This window comes from Hippocampus bargibanti, linkage group LG22 (genome assembly GCF_051943395.1).
Source record: "Hippocampus bargibanti isolate YZ-2025 linkage group LG22, ASM5194339v1, whole genome shotgun sequence".
Lineage (NCBI taxonomy): Eukaryota > Metazoa > Chordata > Actinopteri > Syngnathiformes > Syngnathidae > Hippocampus > Hippocampus bargibanti.
Genome location: NC_142755.1, coordinates 5,014,015 through 5,037,352, shown reverse-complemented (window position 1 = coordinate 5,037,352; position 23,338 = coordinate 5,014,015). Strand labels below are relative to the sequence as shown.

The following is a 23,338-nucleotide window of genomic DNA, read 5'->3' as shown; positions in this document are numbered from 1 at the left end:
TTACTCAAATAGATAGAAAGCTAGCTAGCTAGCCAATCGATAGCCAACAGATACCGAGCTAGACAGCCAGCCAACTAGATAGTAAATAGATAGCTAGCCTGCCAGATTGCTAATAGATAGCAAATAGCTAGCAAATGATAATAATAATAATCATCATCAACATAATAATAATAATAATAATAATAATAATAATAATACATTTAATTTCTAAGCACCTTTCAAAACTCTAAAGGTCACATTACAGTCACAGGATACGTTTTTCTGCGGGTGAGCAGCGGCGGCCACACGTGCCATCGTTCACTCAACCCGGAAGTAACTCAAATAGATAGAAAGCTAGCTAGCTAGCCAATAGATAGCCAACAGATAGACAGCCAGCCAACTAGATAGTAAATAGATAGCTAGCCTGCCAGATTGCTAATAGATAGCAAATAGCTAGAAAATGATAATAATAATAATAATCATCATCAACGTAATAATAATAATAATAATACATTTCATTTATATTCGCCTTTCAAAACTCTCAAGGTCACTTTACAAGTCACACGTGCCAGCGTTCACTCAAATCGGAAGTAACTCAAATAGATAGAAAGCTAGCTAGCCCGCCAATTGATAGCCAACAGATAGCTAGCTAGATATATAGATAGCTAGATAGTAAATAGATAGCTAGCCAGCCAGATAGCTAATACATAGCAAATAGCTCATTAGCTTGTTATCGTTAGCTAAAGGGTTCGTAATCCAAGGAATCACTGTACTAGCAATCCTGACCTCGGCCATTAGCGAAACGCCTGAAAGTGAAATCCGACGTCGCTGTCAATCAAAGCGCAGAGGGCGGGGCTTACGCAACGCCAGAGTTACACCGTACACTACCGTCATCGCTAGTTATTATTTTTTTTCCCTTTTGACATCCAGCTAGGATGAAGGAAGACCTGCTGTGTCAGCAAGAAGCTGATTGAAAGCGGTGGCACGATTCGAACTGGGGACCGAGCTTTCATTAGCCCCCCCCTTTGTCAATATTCCCTGATGGCTCTTTGACAGATGCCATAGTGGGATATCGGCTTTTATGGCGGGGTCATCTTTCACGTCCAATTTCTTTTCCCTTTTTCCATGGGAACGCCTTCTCTGCCGTCAAATTCATTTTGCAGTTTGATTATTGATCGCCCTTTTGCAGCCGCTGGCTCATAACGCCCCCCCCCTAACCCCGCCTCCATTTCCTGGACCGAGATCATCCGCGCTCTCGCTCATAGATGCTATCGCTCACCCGTGCCCGTTTCGAAAATGAAAGTCAATTAATATTCCGATTTTTGGATGATGCAATCATTGTCTGTTTTGGCTGCGGGACTTAATTACCCGAGAATATTTAAATAAGATTTGAATGAGCAACGCTAGACAAACAAGTCGAACGGGAAGGGTGAAGCGGCGCCGCCGCGTAATCAACGGTCCCCGCGACTCCTCGGAGGGTTGTCGGAATGAGTTTTTAAGTCTCCGATCGAGCATAAATGAGGATTTTGGAGAGCTGGCGTAGGGTTAGGTTAGGGTTTAGGGTTAGGCTTCGACATCCCATAATTTTTTCCATTTGACGGACAGGATCTCGATAAGGCAATCGGCGGCCATTTTTTTCCTCCTCCACCTATTCGCGTTGAGTGCTGCAAAATGGTCGAGTGCCATGAGCCATTCATCATTCCAAACCAGGCATGACGAGACGATCCCGGCGCGCCGCTAGCGACTCGCCGCCAAACGGTTGTCTTGCTAACATGCGACATTTTCACCGAAAAGCAAGTAAAAAGCTTCTTTTGAGGCCGGCGGATGCGAAATGAGCGTGACTCGCCGCTTTATCGACGCCATCAGCAATTTCCGTTGTCCGGGGGGGCGCATCTGCTGTTCGTTCTTGTCAAGCTACTTGAATTAGGAGCCTTATTAAAGCAGCTTGTCAACATGGAGATAAAAGCTCCAAGCTCGCCAGCGCATTTGTCACTGTTCGCACCCCCCCCCCCCCCCACGCAAAATTCGATGGCCACCCCCTGTCGCGACTCGTTGCCCGGGCTAATTTTTATTATTTTTTTTCCCGCCGATGAGTATAAATCGTGGCCAAAGCTTTTTTTTGGCCCAAATCAAAAATGGCCGCCCAAAACAACACTGAGAAGAAATAATCCAAATTCGAGATGGTGAAAAGGTATGAAAGACAGTTTGAAAGGGAGGGTTATAAGTGAGATGAGAAAGGAAAGATGAGTGATTAGTGGGGAAGGGGAGGTGGGGAGTGGGGGGGCGGAGGATTTTGAGCGAATCCATGCAGGCCTAAGGAGGATATGAAACATCCCCCGAGGCGATATTCCTTCACCTCACCTCTCTCACGGTGAAAAAAGACTCAAACTTAGGGGATGATAAAGAATATAAATGGCAGGGCTAGTGGGGAGAGGGGGGGTCATGTGGGTGGGGGGGGGGGGGGCTTGTAGTGGAGTATTAAGATTATTAGACGAAAAAAACGGATGGCTTAAGTCAAATCAACTCAATACGTGATCAATCGGGATGTCAAATGAGGCCTGTCTTGCTAGCTATCTATTTGCTATCTAGATAGCTCCCTCGCTGGCTATCTATTTGCCAACCCTTTTCTAGCTACCTCGTTGGCTATCCATTTGCTATCGATTAGCTAGCTACCGAGCTGGCTATCTATTTGCGATCAGCAAGCTAGCTACCTGGCTATCTATTTGCTATCAATTTGCTAGCTTCCTAGCTGGCTATCTATTTACTATCTATTAGCTAGCTAGCTTTCTATCTATTTGAGTTACCTCCAGGTTGAGTGAACGCTGGCGCGAATGGCTGCCGCTGCTCAACCGCACAAAAAAATTGTGTGCCTGTAAAGTGTCCTTGAGAGTTTTGAAAGGCGCTTATAAATGAAATGTATTATTGTATGATGTATATAAAAAATGGATGATGTCATTCAAAATGAGCGACAAAGAAGAGCGGACGCCTTCGCCATGACCCATCTCCACACCTCACCCTGCCCAAGCCACTTCATGATCGGCATAGCAACCATAACCAAAGGATGGATGAGAGGGGTGTTGGGGGGGCAGCAAGTGAAAACAGATGAGACACTTTTGCTATGTATATACATCTTTATGGACTCGCTAGCTAGCTAGCTATTAGTTATCTATTCGCTAGCTAGCTAACTTTCTATCTACTTGAGTTATTCCGGGTTGAGTGAACGCTGGCGCATGTGGTTGCCGCTGCTCACCCACAGAAAAACTGATCCTGTGACTGTAAAGTGACCTTAAGAGTTTTGAAAGGCGCTTAGAAATGAATTGTATTATTATCATTATAATTATAAAGTGCCCTGCAACGCAACATCTTGCGCATATCCGCTTCATTTGCAATCCCAAATGCTAATTGTAGATTCTTCACAATTTATTTACATTCCCAGCGTGACATAAATAATGCGCGGGGATTGTAGAACGCCCGCTGTTAGCTAAATCTGGCATCCCGCGTTAAAAACATACGTTGCGTCATTATCGGGAAGCATGTTGAATATATCGCGAGGTGGCTTGGGAATCTTGGAAAGTGATTTGTACTTGGAATTTCGAGCCAGAAAAAAAACTCTACATGCAAAAAAATACTCTGACGTAATCTTCCATTCTATATAGCGGCAGCCACATGCGCCATCATTCACTCAACCCGGAAGTAACTCAAATAAATAGATAGAAAGCTAGCTAGCTTGCTAATACATAGCTGATAGCTAGCCAGACAGCTAGCTAGATAGCCAAACAGCAAATGTATAGCTAGCTAGCGAGATGGCTACCCAGCTAGCTAATAGATAGCAAATAGCTAGCTAGGTAGCATATGAGCAGAACTGATAACAGCAGTTTAAGGCAAGGGAAACAAAAAACACGACAAAGTGACAAAGTGACAAAGTGGGGGGGCGGTTTGGAGGGGGAGTTCTATAAAGCAAAAATGACCACTGAAATTACTTCGATGCCAAAGATGGTTTGTCATTTTTATTTTATTTTTTAGTTGTTTATTTGTGTATCTATGTTTTATGTATTTATTTATGTATTTATCTATGTACCTGTTTATTTATCTATTTATCTATATTGATCAACGTATCTATATTTATTCGTTTATTCATGTATTCGTTTATTCATTCATTTGTTTATTCATTCATTTATTAATTTATTCTTTATTCATTTATTTATTTATTCATTTATTCATTTATTTATTCATTCATCCGTGTATTTGTGTATTTATGTATTTGTATATTTATTTATGTGTATCTATCTATCTATCTATCTATCTATTTATCTAATAAAGGCATATCCAATATCCAATATATATATCCAATATCTATTTATGTCTATCTATTTATCTATTTATATCTATCTATCTATCTATCTATCTATCTATCTATCTATCTATCTATCTATCTATCTATCTATCTATCTATCTATCTATGTCTATCTATCTATCTATCTATCTATTTATGTCTATCTATCTATCTATCTATCTATCTATCTATCTATCTATTTATGTCTATCTATCTATCTATCCATCTATATCTATCTATCCATCTGTATCTATCCATCCATCTGTATCTATCTATCTATCTATCTATCTATCTATCTATCTATCTATCTATCTATCTATCTATCTATCTATCTATCTATCTATCTATCTAACCATTCATTCATTTATTTATTCATTAATGCATTCATTCATTCATTCCTTAGTGTATTTATGTATTTTATTATTTATTTATGTGTAGTTATTTATTATGTGTAGTTACTTACTTATGTATTTATGTGTATTTATTTATTTGCATATTTGCGTATTTGTTTATGTATTTATGTATTTCTTCTTCTTCTTATGTATTATTTGTATTATGTATCTATTCATGCATTTATTCTTTTTAATTTACTGTATTCAGTCCCGAGTATTGGGAAAAAAAAAAAATCAGTAAATATTTGCATGGCATTTCTGTCGCGCAAATACGCAAAAATCGAATGTTTTGTCTGTAACCAGATCAAACCCTCAGCTCATGTAAAACAATGTCTTCTTGCATAAAACATGACATGACATCGCTGTACATTTTTTGGGGGTGTGTAAGGGGACAGGGGAGGGTGGAGTAACTGACACAAACTGAAAGGCGTCTTTGTAGGAGAAAAACTACAAAGAAGCTTTCCGACGTCGCCTAAAAATAAGCACGCTTCCATCACGACAGTCGCATCGAGGTTGCGAAAACCGCACAAGTTGACGTATAAGGTTAAACATAGTCTCAAACTGCCTTTTTTTTTCATGATAGAACCCAAACCCAAGAGCGAATACGCTGAAAAATCACTTACAATTCCACGCAAACGTTGAGGACATTGTTGTACTGCATTCGACATATACCGGGAATCCCACGTCTAACCCCGAACCACCTCCCGGGGATCATCAGTTTGTCGAACATTGTGTTCGAAAATCTCCCGGGACCTGAGCGAGGAGCTCTGGATGGCTAATAGCTCCAGAGATAACATTTTCTTCGCTAAAGTCTCCTGCACGTTGTAAAAAAAATGACCAACTGGTATCGATTTTCCTCCTCAAAATGCAACGAGAACCGGTTCACTTATTCACTGCCATTCATAAATGTATTCGGGAATTCGAAATATGACGTAGAGCGCCATTCCTGAATTTGCTCGGGTTTTGTTTTGTCATGCTAGGGTGCCGATAAAGCGTTTTTCCCTTCCACAAGGGGGCAACATTTGCTTTTTTTCCATGTTAGTGCTTTGTTACAGCTTCAGCTGTTGTTAAAGTGCTATATAAATCAATATGTATTGTATTTTGTACAGCTGCCCCATTTCAAGCTCAGATAACGCCAGACCCAAGAAACTTAGGAATTAACTCTATTTCCGATGAAAGAAGAGAGTCTCAGGTTTCTTAGGCTGTATTACATGTTTTTGTAGTCCAAAAACTCAATATTCTGTGGGTCCTAAAATTTGAGTGACAATGACAAAAACCGTCTGGCAGTGAATGAGTTAATGTCTTTATTGATTTATTAATAAAATACTTCATTATATCATTAATTTAAACTTTTATTGTTATGTTAATTTAGTGATTTATTCCTTTATTTTATTTATTTATTTTGAATTTATGTATTTATCATTTATTTATCTATTCATTATTATTATTATTATTATTATTATTATTTTTGTATTTATTATTTAATACAATTCGAGTGACAATGACAAAAAACCTGGCACTGGAGTGGACACATTTTTTTGCACATCGTCTGGCAGTGAATGAGTTAATGTCTTTATTGATTTATTAATAAAATACTTCATTATATCATTAATTTAACCTTTTCTTATTATATTAATGTATTGATTTATTCCTTTATTATTTTATTGATCTATTTATTTTGTATTTATTTTTGTATTTAGCATTTATTTATCTATTCATTTACCATTATTATTATTATTATTAATAATAATATATTATTATTTATATATTACTATTTATATATTATTACTTGTATTTATTATTTAATACAATTCAAGTGACAATGACAACAACCCTGGCACTGGAGTGGACACATTTTTGCACATGTCTGGCAGTGAATGAGTTAAAATGGACGATGCATTCTCTTGATAAGAAGCATCAATATTTTTTATGATTATTATTTTTAAGCATGCAAATAATTGAAATCCAAATATATATTTTTTTTGGGGTTGGGCACTTTTTGCAGCGTTCTTACCCCCCCCCCCCCCTATCCGGCAAAAGCAATCATAGAGAAAGGATGCAGCGGATATCCCTTGACGTGATTGGTTGATAACCGGGGAGGGGGCGGGGCCTGTGTCTCATCCACTAATGCCTGGTGAAGAGGCGGCACAGGCGGACGGCAGAAGGGATGTTGCCTCCGTCAGCCTCTCGGAGGACGCCAAGGGAAGGACGCGCGTGAGCTTTCTTTGCCTTTTTTTCGCACGTTTGGACTTTGTCGTTCTTTTTTTTGGGGGGGGGGCGGAGGCGGCGGAAAAGGGGGTTAAAGGGGGGATTTGATAGCGAGAAGCTGGCGGAAAAAGGAGGATGCGTTGTTGACTGACGTCTCATCAAAGGGGGGGGAATATCGAACGACACTGAGGGGATGTTAAAAAAGGTAAGTTGACTTGTATTAAAAATCTGCTTTTATTTTGTAATTTTTGTTTTTGGGTGCAAATTATCGCTGCGAGATGCAATGTCGGAACGCTTGCATCTGCGCAACGCGCGCTGCAAGTTAATTTGAAAAAAAAAAAAAAAACAAACAGGGCTGTATTTAATGATTCATGTGTTTTTAGCTGCGTTTTTTTCGCCATCAGCTAAATATATAAAAAAAAAAAGCGGCTTCTCAAAATGACGACATTTTGCCCATGTATGGATTATTATTATTATTATTTTTTTGGGGCGCAACTCATGCGAGCACATCCATCCTCGCCTTTAAGAGAAGAGCTTCGCTGGATGGTGCAAAGTGTGCAAGAAAAAAAAGGGGGCGAAAGCGGTGAGAGAGAGGTGGAGGGTTATTTTGCGCTCACATATCCCCGGGTCGCACTCCAGACACTCTAGTTTCCAAGAACGGATGGCATCCCATTGTCGGCGACGTGCGTGCAACGTTCTTTTGTTTTGACCCCCAGTACCCTCCAACCGTCCCCCCACTATGGGACACAAAAACCCCCCTTTCCGACTGCACACGCGGAACACATTCAGTCGCCTTTGCAGCCCGCTTGTATCGGCCCCTCGCGTCCACTGTGAGGCATCTTTGAGCATCACATCCACATGTGAGAGACACACGCACACGCTTAGCTCTACGCACACGCTTAGCTCATATCTACAAAACCAACAGGGCGTTTATGGTTCCAAAAAAAAAAAAAAAAAAAAATCAATCATCCGGTGGATGATATACCGGTTCACATTTCAAAGTACATAACTCGTGTGAACGTGCCAACTGGGATGGTCCCTGGAATACATTGGGGCCTTCACTTGGGCCTTCACACGCAAAAAGCGGGTGCGAATGGACCACATATGAGTCGTGGTTGAAAATGAGCGGGGCAGTAAAAAGTTGATGATTCTCAAATGTATTGTTTCTCTTTGGCGGCGTGGATGAAAACAAAAGCGCCACTAATGGCGAGCTTCATTATTTGGAGGCACTTTTGCGGCAAAACAAATCAATATTACATGTCCGCAACAAGTCATATGCTTACGTGAGTGGCTCGGGGGAATTGCCTATTGATCCCCATGCAATAAGGTGTGTGTGTGTGTGTGTGTGTGTGTGTGTGTGTGTGTGTGTGTGTGTGTGTGTGTGTGTGTGTGTGTGTGTGTGTGTGTGTGTCCGCAGAGGCCTTGTGTGGGCTAAGAAAACGTCGTTTACACAGTTAAAGTATTCGATTTGATGCATTTCTCGATAGATAGGGGGCAGTAGGTCTCCAAAGAAGGTGACGGATGTGTGCGATGAAGCGGCTGGGGATATGGAGGTGGTTGAGGGAGGGTCCTTGAACTCATTCACTGCCATTCATGATATTTATTCGGGAATTGAAAATAGGACGTTGAGAGCCATTCCCGAATTTGTTTGGGTTTAGTTTTTTTTTCATGCTTGGGTGCTGATAAAGCGCTGGCCATTACCTCGACAGCAGGTGGGGGTCTTTAACTCATTCACTGCCATTTATGATATTTATTCAGGAATTGAAAATATGATGTAGAGCGCCATTCACGAATTTGTTTTGGGTTTAGTTTTTTTTTCATGCTTGGGTGCGGATAAAGCGCTGGCCATTACCTCGACAGCAGGTGGGGGTCTTTAACTCATTCACTGCCATTCATGATATTTATTCGGGAATTGAAAATATGACGTTGAGAGCCATTCACGAATTTGTTCGGGTTTTGTTTTTTTTCATGCTTGGGTGCCGATAAAGCGCTGGCCATTACCTCGACAGCAGGTGGGGGTCTTTAACTCATTCACTGCCATTTATGATATTTATTCGGGAATTGAAAATATGATGTAGAGCGCCATTCACGAATTTGTTTTGGGTTTAGTTTTTTTTTCATGCTTGGGTGCGGATAAAGCGCTGGCCATTACCTCGACAGCAGGTGGGGGTCTTTAACTCATTCACTGCCATTTATGATATTTATTCAGGAATTGAAACTATGACGTTGAGAGCCATTCCCGAATTTGTTCGGGTTTTGTTTTTTTTCATGCTTGGGTGCTGATAAAGCGCTGGCCAGGGCCTCTGGCAATGTTTTTTCTTCTTATCCACAAGGGGGCAGCATTTCTATTATTTCCATGTGAGCGCTTTGTTCCGGCTTCAGCTGTTCCTAAAGCGCTATATAAACCAATGTGTATGTATTGCATTGTATTTTGTACATCTGCCCCCATTTCAAGTTGATATAACTCCAGAGTCATACAATTTAGAAATTAACTTTTTTTCTGATAAAATAAGAGAGTCTAAGATTTGTAACGCTGTATTGAATGTTTATGTAGTCCTAAAACTCAATATTCTGTGGGTCATGGAATTCGAGTGACAATGATAAAAACCCTGGCACTGGAGTGGTCACATTTTTGCACATGTCTGGTAGTGAATGAGTTAAAATAGCAAAATGGGAAGGAGAATTAAAAAAAAATACATTTACAGGCATAATATTTAAAAATAACCTAATTGATCCAGGATTGCATTCTTAGGTAAAAGAAAATGTTAAAAAATATGAAATTATTTATATATGAAATTGTATATTAAAATGTGGAGAAAACTGATGCAACTAGGTGCTTATAAATGGATTATTATTATTATTATTATTACGAACATTTTTTCACGTCTGTCAGTGAATGAGTTAAACATGAATCTAAGGATTTTCTCTGACTTTAGGAGTAACACAATGACGCGGGATTTTATGACAAACTAATGGCATGTTTACATCATTCCAATATGGCGGCGTCGGCGCTCCTGTAGCGAGCGGACGCGTTTGGAAATAAACGCATCCAAAAACGAAGAAAGTGCAAACACAAAAAAACATGGAGGGATTGTGAGAGTAGAGGTAAAACCGACAAAAAAAAAAAAGCTCACAAAGCAAATACAAAAAAGATTTGTGTCACCGCGGCTTTTTATGAGAGCAGATCTGAAAGGTCACAATGACATTTGACGGCGCTTTTGTGTCACGTGACATTTGCAATTTACTTTTGCATCTCCAAGCAGAACGCCGCGCGGGAAAGGTTCGGGGGGGATAAAATCGGCATCGTGGCGGCGGAAAGCGAAATGGGCGGCCGTGACATGACAAACACCGTTTTACGGTAAAATATATAGCTATATAGCTAATAGATAGCAAGCTAGATAGATAGCTAATATGTTTCCCGACTCAAATAGCTAGGTAGATAGCTATATAGCTAATCGATAGCAAGCTAGATAGATAGATGGCCAATAGATAGCTATATAGCTAATAGATAGCAAGCTAGATAGATAGCGAATAAATAGCCAGCTAAAATGTTTCCTGACTCAAATAGCTAGGACGCTAGCTATATAGCTAATAGATAGCAAGCTAGATAGCTAATATGTTTCCCGACTCAAATAGCTAGGTAGATAGCTATATAGCTAATCGATAGCAAGCTAGATAGATAGCCAATAGACAGCTAGATAGCTACATAATATAATTACTGACTCAAATAGCAAGGTCGCTAGCTATATAGCTAATAGATAGCAAGCCAGCGTTCACTCACCCTGCAAGTTAGTCAAATAGATAGAAAGCTAGACTATGTTTACGGTTTATGGAAAAAAACGTATCCTAAAATGAATTTTGATTTATTATTATTATTATTATTATTATATTAGAGAGGCACATTTTTGAAGGAAACTTCGCATTAGCAATCCAAATATGTTTATTCGTTTGAATGTAAAATAACACAAAAAAATGATAATAATATTAATGTATGTGGAACTGGCCGCCGCTTGGAAATGAAGCGGATTTACAATACCTGGGACAGGAGGTGTGAGACAATCTCTTTTCGTCAACGGATGCTACAACTTCGTGTTTACTTTAAACATGTAGCTTGTAGCAGACGTGCACATTGCACCATGACGCCCCTGATCCATTGGTGAAAAGGAGGTTTTGATCCTCTCCCCTTTCATCTAGAACTGCATCATACAATAATGAGGGTGCAGAAAGTGCTTAAGATTGTTCTTTTGACTTCAAGATACAGGAGCTCCTGTATTTTCTTTTTCTACTTCTTTCTTTCCTTTCATCACTTTGCCGCTGTGAAATGTCAATTTCTCCGCTGTGAGACTACAAAAGGCTAATCCAATCCAATATTCTTGATATGACAATATTTAGCATCCATATCCCGTTTTTTTGTGAGTATCACACAAGTTATATTTTTACGTAGATTCATTCCATCGCCAAACATGAATGAAGACGAGCATCAAAGAGTTTTCCGCTCAAAACGGCGACATACAGCCTATCCGGCTACTCTGAGAAATCCGTGTCGCATATCGCTAGTCCCAATTTGAATTCCGTACGAGGTCATGAATAGCCCCCCCCCCCACAACTTGCCATAAATGCATTTCTGTGGCGTGTAATTCCGACAGCCGTGGGAACCCCCCCCCCCCCCCTACATCCCTACCGCCCCCTCCTATGAGCTCATGGCCTCTTGACCTTCCATCTATTATTCATATGAATCCAGATAGCGGCGCATCTCGTCGAGGCAGCACACTTGCCACATTTGCACCTGCTGATTCAATTTAGCTCTGGCTTTGAGGGATACGCCAGTGGCGCCATTCCCACCCCCCCCTGTGCAGTCCCTCCTTCCTTTCATCCTGGCTCGCGGCAATACACGAGACATTATGCACATTTTTCTTCTTTTGTCGAGACTGAAAGCGATCGCGCCGCCGTGCAAATGATGGTTGGATTGCTCGCTATGCCCTTTGACCTCATCCGCGGCAGCCCGAAGGTGGATACCTCGGTTCGGGTTGTGAAGAAGTGGCGCGGGGTGAATTAAAAGTCAAAATCAGCTTTATTGTCAAATATGCTAATATGGATGACATACAGCATAGATGAAATTAATGTCCACTCGGACCCAGCGTGCAAGGCATAATGCGGATAAAATAAGACATACAATTGACAACAGACAATACATGTAATTTCTGAACGTAAAGTGAGGTAGTGTCGTATGTAAAGTGAGGTAGGTAGTATGTAAAGTGAGGTAGTGTCGTATGTAAAGTGAGTTAGTGACATATGTAAAGTGAGGTAGTGTCGTATGTAGAGGTAGGTAGTATGTAAAGTGAGGTAGTGTCGTATGTAAAGTGAGGTAGTGCTATATATAAAGTGAGGTAGTGATGTAAAGTGAGGTAGTGACGTAAAGTAAAGTGAGGTAGTGACGTAAAGTGAAGTAGTGTCGTATGTAAAGTGAGATAGTGTCGTATGTATGTAATGTGAGGTAGTATGTAAAGTGACGTAGTGACGTAAAGTGAAGTAGTGTCGTATGTAAAGTGAGATAGTGTCGTATGTATGTAATGTGAGGTAGTATGTAAAGTGACGTAGTGACGTAAAATGAAGTGGTGTCGTATGTAAAGTGAGGTAGTGACGTATGTAAAGTGAGGTAGTGACGTATGTAAAGTGAGGTAGTGTCGTATGTAAAGTGAGGTAGTGACGTATGTAAATGTGAGGTAGTATGTAAAGTGACGTAGTGACGTAAAGTGAAGTGGTGTCGTATGTAAAGTGAGGTAGTGACGTATGTAAAGTGAGGTAGTGACGTATGTAAAGTGAGGTAGTGTCATATGTAAAGTGAATTAGTGTCGTATGTAAAGTGAATTACTGTCGTATGTAAAGTGAGGTAGTGTCGTATGTAAAGTGAGGTAGTGACGTATGTAAAGTGAGGTAGTGACGTATGTAACCTGAGTTAGTGTCGTATGTAAAGTGAGGTAGTGACGTATGTAACCTGAGTTAGTGTCGTATGTAAAGTGAGGCAGTGTTGTATGTACAATGAGGTAGTGTTGTATGTGAAGTGAGGGAGTGACGTATGTAAAGTGAGGTAGTGTCGTATGTAAAGTGATATAGTGTAGTAAATCAAAAACAAAACAACAAAAGTCGAAGTGAGGTCTTGCAGAAAAGAACCCTGAAGAAAATAGAGTTCCGGCTCAGAGTACAGTGTGTACTCAGAGTTTGGTGAGTGTGGCAGTGGGAAGGGGCAGGGGGGCAAGGGCTGGGAGGGAGTTGAGTCTCCTGCCAGCCTGCTGGTCTTGGCTCGGAGACTCAGCAGAATTAGAAGGAAAACCGACGCCGCTATGAAGCCGGCGTTAGATAAGCGAGGCTATACGTGTTCCCGTCTGTGCGTCGTCAATTAATGCGGCGTGGCGTAATAGCAGCTCGATAGCGTCGCCTACGCGCTTGGCCGCTTTGAGCCCAAGGGCGAGTCATGTCCAGGGAAGGGCGGAAAAAAGAAAACGGGGTCCTGTGGTTAATTTGGAACATTGATTTTTGCATTAACGACCAAGTCGCCGTTGGCCCCCGCGAGCACGGATGCGCGGAAGAACGGCGTTTGCTTCATTATGCAAACATGCCGCAAAGAAGGTTTTCGTTAATGGACTTCCTTCTTACCTCGGTAAAAGTATCAAAGTAAATCAATGAGGTGAAGGGCAAAGGGAGCGACAGTAAAGCCTCGCCGATGTAGCTCGTCTGCCGAGGGGCTTAAGCAGACTATCGGAAGTCGTTTGGTTATGTCAAGCCGGCGTCCCACCGCAAGTGGCGGTGACTCCAAATGTAAACTTTACCTTGCCCGACTAGCAGAAAAGGATCGGAGCTGTTTCGGATTTTTAAAGGACAACCGACACCTCCATACAAGTTGCGTCCATAATTTATAAAATCACTGCAAATGACTTCTAGATTCAGGAAGTCTTGTTTTTGAGTTGGTGCCCCTGACCAAGAAAGCGACACACAATGCATTTTGGGGACTTTGTTTGGTCTGAAAACTTCAGGTTGATCTGTGTTGATGGCAAAATTAGAAGGAAAACACAAATAATGCGATGGTGAATTGTTGTGTGTTGCACCAAGACTACGATTTGATACGAGTTGACACAAATTCCCAGCAGACAAATCAGCCCATTTCCAACGGAGCTTGTGCGCCATCTTGTGCATTTTCTGGGACGCTACATTGGAGTCCAGACGGCTCGAATTGATATGGAAGGACTTCTTTAATCGATTGCAAACATTCATGCTTTCCTCTTCAGAACTATTTGAATCATATTCATAACTGAATGAGTAACAAGAAAGCATCTTCTCCGAATCTGAACTCTCTGAAGCCATTGTTTTGATTCCGGAGCAAGGCAGTTTGTGAAGGAGTATCCTGGCGTGACGTCACGAACAAGGGGGCGGGACTGAATCTCCCCAGTTTTCGAGCTCTTTTTGTGGCAGTTTTGGGACACTTTAAGTCATTTTTATTGGTGTTTTGCATTTGACTAAAAATGTCAGCCTGTGTGTTTTGGGTATTTTAGATGCTATAAAACGTTTTCTTATGTCAGTTAGCAAAAAAATGGTGTCGGTTGTCCTTTAAGACGCAATCTGGTGTTCAAAACTAAACCGGTGCAAAGCCTTATCGCCTTGGTCCCGAATGCTTGCCGCAAAACCCAACGTGAAGATTTTCTAACGGGAACTGTAGGTCACCCCCGTAACCGAGCGCTGCGTCGACAAACATCCAACCTCCGGCAAAGCAATCATCTTTATGTCTTTGCTCCACTCGATCCCATCCAAGGGAAGATTTACAGCCCCTTTTCAATAAACAGCATTAAAACAAACACTCGGACCCGGTCGTCGGGGTGACATGGCCGACTCGAGTCAGCCAGCAGGCCTGAATTAATGCCGCCGAGCCACCCGGACCAAAGCTTGGCGCCCCCGGGGTACGCGCACATGCATTAATTTCAACCGGTCATATCTCACCGGGCTCCAATCAAACTGTATTTGTGCCATTACTGTCCGGAACAGCCTCGGCGCATAATGGACGCGGGCCCGGTGGGAAAGTAAGCGCGAAGCGCTGCCAAGAGCCGAATGAAAAAAAGCTTTTCACCTTGAACTGTGATGAAAACTCATGCCGATTCCGGTTTATCATGATTAGCACGACAGAACTGCAAATGCCAGCGTAAACGATGTACAAATGGCGCATATGTCAGGAACGCCAAATTAAACATGTGCCTGGGTAGCATTGAAATAGCAAAACAGACACACACAGAGCCACACATACACACATACCCACAAAACGTGCACCGCGGGGACACGGAGACGCATGAATGACTCCTTTGCTGTTCCTCTTTGGACACTCGGGAGCTCGCGTTAGCTCCATGAGCGAACACCTTAGACTGACTTGCAAAGGACCGCCGTGGGCCGCCGCGCAAATGTCAGAGCCTAATTTGCGTCAAGCCGTTTCAGCCACTTCTCGGCGAGAACCACCAGCTGTTGGTGATGTAACGCTCCCCCCTTTAGCTCAAGTCAACGGTCTGAAACTTGGGTTGTAATCTTCTTACACTAAATACAGGCTAGTTGAAATTTCCTGGAACAATTTATCGACATGGAGAATGTAGTTGTGATAGAAAATAGATAGAAGTTATCATATTTAAAACCAACCCCAAACCAAACCGTCCCTGGGGAGTTCATCTACTAAAAAAAAATCCCAACCAGGGAGGGAAATCAAAAACCATCATTGTACAAATCTAGCTGGCTATCTAGCTAGCTAGCTATTTGCTGTCTATTCGCTATTTAGATAACTAGCTGGCTATCTAGATAACTTTCCATTAGCTAACTATCTATCTAGCTATCTATTAGCTAGCTGTCTAGCTAGCTATCTATTAACTAGCTAGCTAGCTTTCTATCTATTTGAGGTATTCGGGGCTGAGTGAACGATGGCGCGTGTGGCTGCGACTGCTCACCCACAGAAAAAAAGTGATATTGAGAGTTTTGAAAGGTGCTTATAAAGGAAATGTATTATTATTATTATTGTTATTATTATTATTATTATTAAAAGTTTCAAGGTTGGCCGCCAAACACTAGGCCCACAATGGAAGCACAGAAAATCTGGGATCAATCTGAGGTGAACACACACAGCCTGTTAAACTGTCATCTTCATGTCGGAAATCTGGCCTTGGACTAATTTTGGATTTGGTAAACTCCTTCACAGGAAGTGGTGATTAGCCAGGTTACAAATATATTGTTTCATAGAAAGGACAACCGCTTAACGTTCTGTTGGAGCCTTGGTTCACAGTGTCCGATCCAACATCTCTGACAAGTTGACGTGGACACTGAAAGTAGCCCGAAGCTGGCTTTTGCCAATGAGCGCCAATCAAACGTCAACCACGTGATTTCAGACAGACGTTCACGACGTCAATACGACCGCTACACACTTGACGCTATTCGGGATGCCGTTTGGATAGTTCATCAAGTCAGTCATGAACATTTTGTTGATGATCATAAGGGGAAAAACTTACTCTCATTTCTTACCAAGGAATTGTGTTAGCAAGACACACCGGCTTGTAAATTGTAAATTAAGCCGTCCTAATCCCAACATACATTTAATCAATGCGGGCGAGATAACGCTGAACGTTAAACAAAAAAGGCTAACGATTACCTTTCTAGAACAGTCACAAAACACTAGCGAGGTATTGGGCGGGCAGTCCCAGGCGAGGATCACTCAAGTCCACGTTGAAGCGTATGGAGATTTTCGTATCAGGAAACCCATCTCTACGTTTTCCCGGCGAGTCTCCAGGCGCCGCTGGAGCAAAAGGTAGACTAACGAAACCCAGAGGCAGCTTTACAGGCCAAGCAACCGACGGCATTTCTGCAACGCCCGTGGCTATTTGTTCATCTATTTTCATTGTTCCGAGGTTGGAAACGGCGAGGGTGATGAAATGAAAGCATTTCTCTATTCTTGTTCTCGCTTGCTGGGCCGTTGTCACACTTCATCTTCATTCTATTTGCCCTCGCAGGCCCAAAAATATCACAAGCACCATCGAAAGTCATCGCTTCATTAAGAGGCATTTATAAATGTCACGCCGAAAATGAGAACCGGAGATGCGGGAGTAGGTCATAGTTATAATATAAGTCATCAGGACTTGAATAATAATAACAACAGGATGGGGTTCGGAGTCAAATTTAAACGTCTTGAGCGCCAGGTTGTCGTAGGATGACGTTGATTTCGGCAAACACAATTTAAACGATCCTTGTTTACCACCGATGATGATTTGCAAGCACATCAATCATAAAGTCATCTTCAAGTGCCATCTTGAAAACGGGAGTTCCTCGCGGCTGCTTGTCAACCAGTTGCTATGGTGACTGACATTTTCCAGTGACCTGAAGCAGCTTGCCATGTGGCTAATCCTTAAGCCACAAGATGCCCGGAAGTTCGGAATCTTGATAAAGCCTCTGTTTTAACCAATAATCACAACAAATGCCATTTTGAAAAAAGCGTGCCTGCAAGGTCAAGCATTTTTTAAAACCGCAGCTCAGCGTCCGCCGTTTCTGTATAAATGTCAACATGTATCACGACGCCTATAATAAATGTCAACACGTCCGAATCCTTCGCCGTTGCGTGTTACTTGGCATCAGGGCCGTGATTCATGACTCATTTGTCTCTTACAGGTCGGAATAGACCGGGCTATGGACGACAATCATCGGGGATGTCTGCCTTTCTGAACAGAAGAAGGAGGGGAGGAGACTTTACCGATGCCGGCGAATGTGCCAAGTCTCAGTTCCCGCACACCCTCCCGATTCCTGCGCTCTACCTGACTGCAGTCTTGGCCCCGCACCCTGACTTTGAGTGATTAGTAATTGCCTCCAAGGGCAATCACACAGCAAGACGACAACAACAACAACAACAACAACAAGGCGAGACTCTTGAGAGTTGGGAGCCCTACTGCAGTGCAATGTGGAGGTGGCAGGGCTGGTGAGTCATTCACCTCAGCAGATGCAACAAATTATTCATCACTGGTGAACAGCTAAGAATACATAATTAACAAGGACCAATTTCCGACGGGAGACCAAAATGAAGGACGTGTCGTTTGTAGATTGTCTCTTTGTCAGCTTGGCTGTGGCCTCTTTTGTCGTGGCCGCTGACAAAAGGCCAGACTGTCCCAAACTCTGCACATGCGAGAACAGACCCTGGTTCTCTCCCAGTTCCGCGTACATGGAGGCGCAGACTGTCGATTGTAACGATCTGGGACTATTTCACCTGCCGGAGAAACTACCGGCGGGTACGCAAGTTCTACTGCTACAAACAAACAATGTTGCGGGAATAGACAAACCTTTGGATTACCTGGCCAACGTCACTGAGATTGATTTGTCGCAAAACAACATCTCGTTCATGGGAGATGTCCATCTCGGGATCCTGCCTCAGCTTCTATCCCTGCATATGGAGGAGAACCGGATAGAGGAGCTCCCCGACCAAAGTCTGGCGGACCTGACCAACTTACAAGAGCTCTACCTAAACCACAACCTCATTTCTTCCATTTGCCAAATGGCCTTCCAGGGTCTCGGCAAGCTTTTGCGACTCCACCTCAACTCCAACAAGCTGAAAGTCATCCGCAGTGAGTGGTTCCGGCCCATGCCGAATCTGGAGATTCTCATGATTGGAGAGAATCCCGTGCTTTCTATCCACGAGATGAATTTCCAACCGCTCATCAGCCTGCGCAGTCTCGTCCTCACCAGAATGAACCTATCACAGCTCCCCGACAAGGCCTTGATCGGCCTCGATAGCTTGGAGAGCATCTCCTTCTACGATAACACTTTCCCCGAGGTGCCGCATTCCGCCCTGAGAAATGCCAAAAACCTCAAGTTTTTAGACCTCAATAAAAACCCGATTGCGAGGATACAGAGAGGGGATTTTGTGGACATGCTCCATTTGAAAGAGCTCGGGATTAATAGCATGCCTGAGCTCATCTCTATCGATAGCTTCGCCCTCAATAATCTGCCTGAGCTGACCAAAATAGAAGCCACCAACAACCCCAGACTCTCCTACATCCACCCCAACGCTTTCTACAAACTGCCGCGACTGGAGACACTGATGCTCAACAGCAACGCGCTCAGTGCCCTCCACAGAATTACGGTGGAGTCGCTGCCGAATCTCAGAGAGGTGAGCATGCACAGCAACCCCATTCGCTGTGACTGCGTAGTACGCTGGATGAACATGAACAAGACCAACATACGCTTCATGGAACCCGACTCGCTGTACTGCGTCGAGCCTCCGGAGTACGAGGGCCAGCATGTCCGGCAGGTGCACTTCAGGGAGATGATGGAGATTTGTCTGCCACTCATATCTCCAGAAAGCATGCCGGGACACATCAAAGTACGCGGCGGGAGCACCGTGTCACTCCATTGCCGGGCCTTTGCTGAACCTGAGCCGGAAATCTACTGGATCACTCCGTCGGGGGATAAAGTGCTGCCCAACACGGTATCCGACAAGTTCTCCATGCACCCGGAGGGAACCTTTGATATCTACGATGTGACTGAAAAAGAAGCCGGCCCTTACACCTGTGTCGCCCACAACCTCGTCGGAGCTGATCTCAAGTCCGTTTCGGTGGAAGTGAACGGCTATTTCCCCCAACCTGCAAACGGTTCGCTTGTTGTCAAGGTCAAGTCAGTGACGACAAACGCCGTCCTGGTCTGGTGGAAGGCGAGTCCGGGGACTCTGGCTCCGAGCATCAAGTGGTACGCTCCGTCCAACGCTCACCATCCGGCCGCTTCCTTCTCCACCAGGGTGCCCTCCGACGTCAAAACCTACAACCTGACCAATCTCAGCCCCGCCACTCGCTACGTCGTGTGCGTTGACGTCCGCAGCATCCACTACAAGCTCAACACCAAATGCGTCAATGTCACCACCAAGGGATTAGCGCTCGCGGCCAAGGACGGCGAAAAATGGGACACGGCGCTAATCGCATCCGTCGGCGTGCTCCTGGCTGGGATTTCAACGGGCTGTATGCTTATTTATGCGTCTCTACGGATCCACCAACTTAACGGGGATTTAAGGAAGCGCCACTCCAAAGCTTTGCTGTTACCGGGGGGAACCGCCAACGGGCGCCCTGCTTTCTTGACCCAGCTGTGGTTTTCGGGAAAGGCGCCGCCCGGCAGCATGGAAGTCAAAGCCACAGTCATAAACGTGTCCGACGATGCCTTTTAAAGGAGCTACGCTAATCGGACTCGATGACAGGCAGGGGTTTGGACAACTACGTCGTACAGTTCTCAAGAGAAAGCCGTCGGTCGCTAAGCCCTGGTCGGACTCTCTGACAAGACTAATATCGGACTGGGAAGGACCAGCGTCTACTAGCTGCGCTCCCCCAGTTGAAACCTTAGCCGATGGGGTGGTTTCCGAACTACGACGTCAAACAATGCGTCCCTCCATCGGATTTCGGGGGGAGGAAGACATATTTGAGTACGGTTCGTACAGCTAGACGGAGGGATCAGCGCTCTTGTAACTGACTGTGCAATTTGTTCCGAGTTGTGGAAATGTCTGTGTGGTCCCAAGCAATACCGTCTGTGCTTTGTTAAACATCCATAGACGAGTTAGCGAAACAGTAATAACACCTGTCTATACAAAGGGGTGGGAGGGATTTCGTAGACTAGACAAATAAACGGTGAATTGCGGTGTCAAGCCTTTTGATGAAACAACCCCCCCCCACACCCCTTTGACCCTTTTTTCTATTTCATTCTTAATTTTTCACGCAACTATTGTTATCTATTCTATTACGTTAACGTCACCACCCCATCCTCCGTATCGCAGCAGTTTAAAATAATTGGCTTGAAATTCAGGCAAGCGGCTGCTTATGTTTGACGGCGGCGTCAAATTAAGCTTCGTGGGATCGCGCTACCAAATGACTGCCGGGTGGGGTGGGAGGGGGGGGGGGAATCGCCACGCGGTTCTGTATTCAACTATAGCGACAACATGGTGGATACGTCCGACTGCAACAAGTACGAAGCTGAGGTGGCCACTGTGCGACGGACGAATATAGTTGGGTGGTCTACCTTGGTAAGTGCCTAAAAAAACAAAATAAAAACAACAACAAAAAAAAAACAGAAAAACAACTACGTGTCTGTAGCTGAAAAACAAAAAAAAAACAACAAAAAAAAGACAACGTTGACATTGTACTCCTTGCAGAATCCCGAGCTATTCTCCAGTATGACGTGAACAATACCCTGTCAGTATTTTTAGCAAACATGTTTGGAAAAAAAACAATTTCGTTGTTGCTTTGGGTGTAAAGTTAAAAGCCATTTTTATATGATAACTGTTCTATATGTGATTATACGGGCACAGCAGAATTATTAAGCAACGTGCAATGAAAATAATAAATGTCATTGTTTCTTTTACAAACAAAACTGACGACGTTTGCTCTTTAACCCCCATCTTGTTGTCCAAACGTTATTTGGACAATCAATGTCATGACAGAGAGAGTGATTCAAACGTGGCCTCGAATTTGATGGGCTCAAAGAGGATATAACTATGCTATAAAAATACTATCTAGCTAGCTACCTAGATGGCTATCCATTTGCTATCCATCCATCCATCTATCTATCTAATTGCTATCCATTTGCTATCTACATTAGCTAGATACCTGGCTGGCTTTCTATTTGCTATGCATTTGCTATCTATTTGATATCTAGCTAGATTCCTAAATGGCTATCTATTTGCTATCGATTTACTATCTAGCTAGTCGCCTAGCTGGCTATCTATTTGCTATCAATTTGCTATCTACATTAGATAGATACCTAGCTGGCTATCTATTTGCTATCCATTTGCTATTTATTTGCTATCTAGCTAGCTACCTAGCTTGCTATCTATTTGCTATCCATTTGCTATCCATTTGCTATCCATTTGCTATCTATTAGCTATCTGGTTAGCTAGCTAGCTATGTATCTGGCTATCTATTAGCTATCTGTTAGCTAGCTAACATTTTATATAGTATTTGAGTTACTTCCAAGTTGAGTGAACGCTGGCGCATGTGGCTGCCGCTGCTCACCCGCAGAAAAACGGATCCTGTGACTGTAAAGTGACCTTGACAGTTTTGAAAGGCGCTTAGAAATGAAATGGATTATTATTATATCACTTGATGTAGGACGTTGCTACACTTTCCACTTATTTATGTATTTTTAATCCAATGAAATGTTCTCTAAATGTCTATTTTGTTGCTCAAAAAGTCAGACAACTTAGTTGGCTGGGTAAAAAGGAAAAAAAAAAATCAAAAACCCAGGCGGCGAGCTTAGTCACGGACAAAATGTTACACAAGTCTGAAAGGCACAGCAGTTGTGCGTTGGGGGCGGCGTTGATGGCGGCCACTCAAAAGCTCCAAGACTGCCATTTTATTGGCCCCACTGAATTATCCGGCACACGGAACATTTGGTACGGCAAAGTCAAGCGTGATGAATGGCTGTCAGGCGCCGAGTGACATGGCGGATTTATCAAACGGGGGCCCGGCGCTCGTACGTCAGGGCCAGGCCTTCGGCGGGGGAGGACGACGGATTTTAGAGGCGAGCCATCTGTCAAAGACAAAAGGCGGAGTTCAAATAGGACGCGGGATCACTCCTCGGCGGCGGACGCATGGAATCGGACGCCCTCAAATGAGCAACGACAGGGTTCAGGAGATGCCTTCATGGTCTCCTTCAATCTCAAACTGGTGCATTCCTCGACATTCACCTTGGCCGACATGGAATGCTGCTTATTTTTGTTCCGGTTTTATAGTCAAAGCTAGCTAGATTCAGAAGAAAAAAACCCTCCGGATTTAACTTCAATCCCACACGAAAAGGACCAGACGGCAGTCAACATTTAATCCGAGAAGAATTCAGTTTCTTGCTGCATGTTTTGTTATTCAAAATCATCACATGTTTAGTTATATAGCTAGCTAGTTAGTTAGCTAACTAACGACCTAATTAGGTAGTTAGCTAGTTTGGTAAGTAGCTAGGTAACTATGTAGCTTGCTAACAAACAAACTAACCAGTTAGCTGGCTAGTTAATTAGCTATCACGTTAGATAGTTAGTTGCCCAATTGGTTAGTTAGTTAGCTAGCTAGTTTAGTTAGGTAGTTAGTTAGTAGCTAGGCAGGTATGTGCTTCGGTACTTAGGTAGCTATGTAGCTAGCTAACTAAATAGTTAGCTATGTAGCTAACTAACTAACCAATTGGGCAACTATGTAACGTGATAGTTACATGCAGCATATTTAGTTAGCTAGCTAGTTAATGAGTGAGTGAGTGAGTGAGTGAGTGAGTGAGTGAGTGAGTGAGTGAGTGAGTGAGTGAGTACCTGGGTGAGTGGGTGGGTGAGTTAGCTAGCTAGTTATTTAGTTAGATAGTTAGGTATTTGGTTAGGTATTTATGTAGATAGCTAACTAGCTGGTTAGCTAACGAG

General features: G+C 43.1%; 1 protein-coding gene across 1 annotated transcript; it reads left to right on the top strand.

Annotated features, from left to right (window-relative positions):
• The first annotated feature begins 7,001 nt into the window (after positions 1-7,001).
• Positions 7,002-21,175, top strand: lrrn3b (leucine rich repeat neuronal 3b). Its single transcript, XM_088989244.1, has 2 exons — positions 7,002-7,117; positions 17,590-21,175. Exon 2 carries the CDS (start codon positions 17,993-17,995, stop codon positions 20,120-20,122), a length of 2,130 nt encoding a protein of 709 aa, XP_088845370.1. The 5' UTR covers positions 7,002-7,117; positions 17,590-17,992; the 3' UTR covers positions 20,123-21,175.
• The last annotated feature ends 2,163 nt before the right edge of the window (positions 21,176-23,338 follow it).

What these genes read in the sequence shown, in the direction of transcription:
- lrrn3b (XM_088989244.1), top strand. Translation starts at nt 17,993, where the DNA reads ATGAAGGACGTGTCGTTTGTAGATTGTCTCTTTGTCAGCTTGGCTGTG.